Here is a 4,280-nt window from a genome sequence, read left to right as displayed (position 1 = left end):
TTTCTAGTTTTAATATTTGTTATTTAAAATTATTAATTATTAAAATATTTTAATTATATTTTTTTGTTTTTAATTTTCAATTTTTAAATATCTTTTTATTAAATCGTTAAAATATTATTTAGTTATTAAATTGAATAATCCCTAAAATTATAATTTATAGTTATTACATAATTTCGTTATGAATTTCATAAAAATATAAAATTGTTAACAATCTGAATATTATTAAAGCTATTATAATTATTCTTGTGCATTTAATAATTATTTTAAAGTTATTACTTAATTTTTTTATAATTTATTAATATTTAAGTAATTCTTAATTTTTTTTAATTCAAAATTTTATTTAAATAAATACAAGTGAGAAAGTGGGGAAGACTATAAATAGGAATTAGAGATGATTTAGGAGAGAATAATTGGTGTGTTGGAAAGATGAAGGAGAGAATAGAGGTGAATTAGAGTAGGACTCTATTTTTGTTATATTTGTAAAACTGATATGGAAGAAAATAAAATTAAAAAAAAAAGAAAAAAGAAAAAATAAAAGATAAACATCCCTTATTTTTTTCCGACGTCATAGATTTTCGTGTATATAGATCAGTTGTTTGTTAGTTTCAACGTTTCTTTCTCTCGCTCTCTCTCATGTATGCTTTCGTGTTCCCTGCTTTTATTTCTTCTTCTCTCTTATCTGTTTTTTCTTTTTAACGTCGTCATCGTCAAAGTAGATTAGAACAGATTGACTTTCATCGAGTGGATGAAGATAACAACTGAGTTTTGATTTGGATACAGAGGAAAGCATGGTACAGATAACTGGGTCTCAAGGGATATTTTTCTGGAGCGACAAAGAACGTGGAGTTGGTGGGTTTTCTGCTATAGATGGCTTTAATAAAAACACTGTTGATACAGGCGATGCTGTTGATGGGTTTAAATCTTCAGGAACTGACCCGAAGCGTATTAAGCTAACGGAATACGATCAACAACAAGTACAGATCGAGTTTTTTTTTTGTTGATTTTTCTCCCGTTCTTTTTCTCTCGGATGTTTGGTGTTAACACGTTTCTAAGTATTTTACGTAACATCCTCGAGAAAAGCTCTCATTGTTCGACCTTCGACGTGCTTCCCACCTTCACACCGAGTTTTTTCTTTTTCTTTTTTTCCTTACCAGAAGATCTGGTTTTCAATGGTTCATATATATTGCAGAATTTATGGGATGCATTGAATGAGTTTTTTTATTTGCAGCGTGAATCTTCAGGAACTGATCCGAAGCGTATTAAGCTAACAGAATGCGATCAACAACAGGTACAGAGTTCTTTTTTGTTGGTGATTTTTCTCCGTTCTGTTTCTCTCAGATGTTTGATATTAACACGTTTCTAAGTATTGCACGTAACATCCTTTAGAAAATCTCTCATTGTTCGACCTTCGACGTGCTTCCCATCTTCACACTGGTTTTTTTTCCTTACCAGAAGATCTGTTTTTCAATGGTTCATATATATTGCCGACGTTTATGGGATGATTGAATTGAGTTTTCTTTTCTTTTCTTTTCTTTTTTTAATTTGCAGCGCGGATCACTTGACCTGTCGAATGTCTCTCACCAAGTTAGCCCTCTTGGGTTGAAACTGAGTAAGACTGCATCATTATTAGACCTTGTAACAATGGTAATTAATCAGAAAAAAGAACCTCTACAGAGTAAGACTGTATCAGCAAAGTGCCATTCTGCTCTATCCACTACCACTTTGAATCCAACCATATGCTCTAAGGATACAAGGACGACTACAGATCAACTTGTTACCCAACCAGTTGCAGAAAAAATGAAGGCTTCAAATTTCCCAGCATCCTTTATCAGAATCGGCAATTGGGAGGTACTTTCTATCGGTCTCTGTTCTTCTTGAAGACACCACAACGAATTTGCATGAGAGACGATTAAATATCTGTAATCTTCACAGAGAAAGTCGAAATACGAAGGTGACGTGGTAGCTAAATGTTACTATGGAAAACGAAAGCTGGTGTGGGAAGTGTTGGAAAATGGGCTGAAGAGCAAGATTGAGATCCAATGGGCGGAGATTTCTGCGATCAGAGCAATCTTTCGGGAGAAACAGCCCGGGGTTCTAGAAATTGAGGTTTCCACCGTTGTTGCTCTCAATTATTGATTTATTTCTTTATTTCAGCAGATTATGACTCCATTTAGTTCAGATTACATTCTGAGCATTGTAAAACTTCTGCAGTTGAAACGTCCCCCACTCTTCTTCAAGGAAACAAATCCTCAGCCCCGAAAGCATACTCTCTGGCAGCATGCTTCGGATTTTACTGGAGGCCAAGCACCAATATTCAGGTTCTTAATACATAATGGACATCTCTCTCTTTCTCTCTTCTCTCTCTGTTTTCTGATTGTCTGTGTCTGATGATGTTTCTTCAGGAGGCACTTTCTCCAATTCCCTGAAGGAACTCTTGAGAAGAACTATGAGAAGATTCTACAATGCGATAATCGTTTGCTCATGTTGAGCCAGAGACCATTCCCTGAATTTAACAGTCCTCACTTTGAATCACATCTGTATGGACTTGAGGACTTCTCCCACGAATTCAATGCGCCACAACCGGAAATACCACCCCAATTTCAGTTTTCCCATTTGAGTTTCCAGAGGCCCGATTCAGCCCCTCTTCAATGTGTTCAGAATATCCAGCCAATAAACAGACTGCCCGTCGGTGCCTTTAGTTCAACTTCACCATTGTCGGGTATTATCTATCTGCTTCCTACGAGTACTCTGATTTTTGAGTCTAAAAACAACAATTTGCTTGATATCTTCCTTTTTATTCTGATGCAGTTATGGAATTCCCACCCATGGAAGAAAAAGGTTATAACCATAGCCGGAGTTCCAATTGGGGACAAAGAACAGACGCTGTCGAAAGCATTCAGAGAAGAAAAGCGGATCCATTGTGTTCACCTTTCTCTCGACGGGGTTCTCATCGCCTACTGACTGAATCGGGACAACCTCCTGCAGATAACTGGTTACTCAAGGAGGTAGCCGATCAGTTGCTGAATGACTCACAGACAGTGGTGTTCTCCGACGAGCGGAGGCTCATGGCAAAAGTGAATTCCATGAGTTCCCTCCTGGAGGAGCTAAAGTCCATTGACGACACTGGTGCAAAGAACACGGGATACATTCAGAATAATGCCATCAGTAATCGTTTGATGCCGGGAAGCGCTCAGCAGTCGGATGTAAATGTTGATGATGAACTAGTGCCCCAGAAACAACGATTAAGTTGGTTGCCTGATCAGTATTCCAGTTACAGAACAGCGATGTATCTCCCAAAGAATTCATCGTTGCCGTATTCGTATATGGATCCATTGCTACGAGGTGCTGGTGCAGGTCTGGAGTTGAATCAATATGGTGGATCAACGAAGATGACGGTGGTGCTGGAGCGAGCAAGGGAAGAAATGAAATACCAACCTCAATAGGGGTTACTGTAAATCGAAATGTCAGATTTCTTCTTTTTCATGGTCCATAGTTTGCTTTTTCTTATTTTTGATGAAATAGAGCATTGCTGTAGAAGTGTGTCCTTAAAAACAAACTGTTGAAAGCCAACTTCCCACCTTCCTTGGCTTTTAAGATTATTCAAGCCAACAAATTCTTTGATATCTAGGAAATAGGAACGTCCCGCTACTAAGTACCCGGGCCATAATCTAAACTATTTCAATTTTTTCAAAGCATCTATATTAGATTTATGTTAGGTTTTTATTTCATTTTTATAGATTTTTATTTGATTTAAGAGGCTTATCGTATTTTATGTAGAAGAATGGGCCCACACCATTTATTATTTCATTTGAGATTCACAAATTATGCTTATATGATAAATTTGATTTTGGTAAGAAGTCTATCTATTTTTTTTTCTTATGCTATGACTTCTTTGAAACAATCAATAATACACTCCCCCCCCCCCCCCCTCTCTCTCTTCCATTCATTATCCATGAGCTGAGATGGGCTTTCAATTGTCATCAATAATTCAGACCTGAGTCTGAAGCCCAGCTTGACCATTTGGCCTAGATCTAAGGCTTGAATTGGGCCCTCATAAAACCCAAGCCTGGAGCCCAACATGATTTCTAAAACACCTATCTATACTACTAATAAAAGAGTGAATAGCCCCACTTTCTGGAGTGTTCATTAGACATTTTTACCCCTTATCTAAGCAACATACAATGGGCATAAAAAATGGCATATATGTCCTTTAGTCTCACTCCAAAAACTGCCCATTTATAACTGTTTAAAAAGTGTCCACTTATAATAGTTAAGAAATT

General features: G+C 36.8%; 1 protein-coding gene across 2 annotated transcripts; it reads left to right on the top strand.

The window, feature by feature from the left end:
• Window positions 1-732: 732 nt before the first annotated feature.
• LOC148867706 (uncharacterized) lies at window positions 733-3,691 on the top strand. 2 transcript variants are annotated; one of them, XM_088980662.1, is made up of 7 exons: window positions 733-974; window positions 1,229-1,288; window positions 1,549-1,848; window positions 1,933-2,106; window positions 2,212-2,318; window positions 2,403-2,719; window positions 2,809-3,691. In XM_088980662.1, exons 1-7 carry the CDS (start codon window positions 789-791, stop codon window positions 3,441-3,443), a joined length of 1,779 nt encoding a protein of 592 aa, XP_088836788.1. In that variant the 5' UTR covers window positions 733-788; the 3' UTR covers window positions 3,444-3,691. The 2 variants fall into 2 exon arrangements, with proteins under 2 accessions (XP_088836788.1, XP_088836787.1); XM_088980661.1 differs by lacking the exon at window positions 733-974 and having other exon boundaries at window positions 993-1,288; window positions 2,809-3,570.
• Window positions 3,692-4,280: the final 589 nt, after the last annotated feature.

Source organism: Nelumbo lutea, chromosome 3, assembly GCF_056320005.1.
Source record: "Nelumbo lutea isolate HS-2025 chromosome 3, American lotus-T2T, whole genome shotgun sequence".
Taxonomy (NCBI): domain Eukaryota; kingdom Viridiplantae; phylum Streptophyta; class Magnoliopsida; order Proteales; family Nelumbonaceae; genus Nelumbo; species Nelumbo lutea.
Note: the sequence above shows the minus strand (reverse complement) of the source record. Positions and strands in the feature narration are given on the sequence as shown.

Coding starts and splice junctions, on each gene's coding strand:
- LOC148867706 (XM_088980661.1), top strand. CDS start 1,028: ATGTTTGGTGTTAACACGTTTCTAAGTATTTTACGTAACATCCTCGAG. Junction 1,289..1,548: donor CAGAATGCGATCAACAACAG/GTACAGAGTTCT, acceptor TTTAATTTGCAG/CGCGGATCACTTGACCTGTC. Junction 2,107..2,211: donor CCGGGGTTCTAGAAATTGAG/GTTTCCACCGTT, acceptor AAACTTCTGCAG/TTGAAACGTCCCCCACTCTT.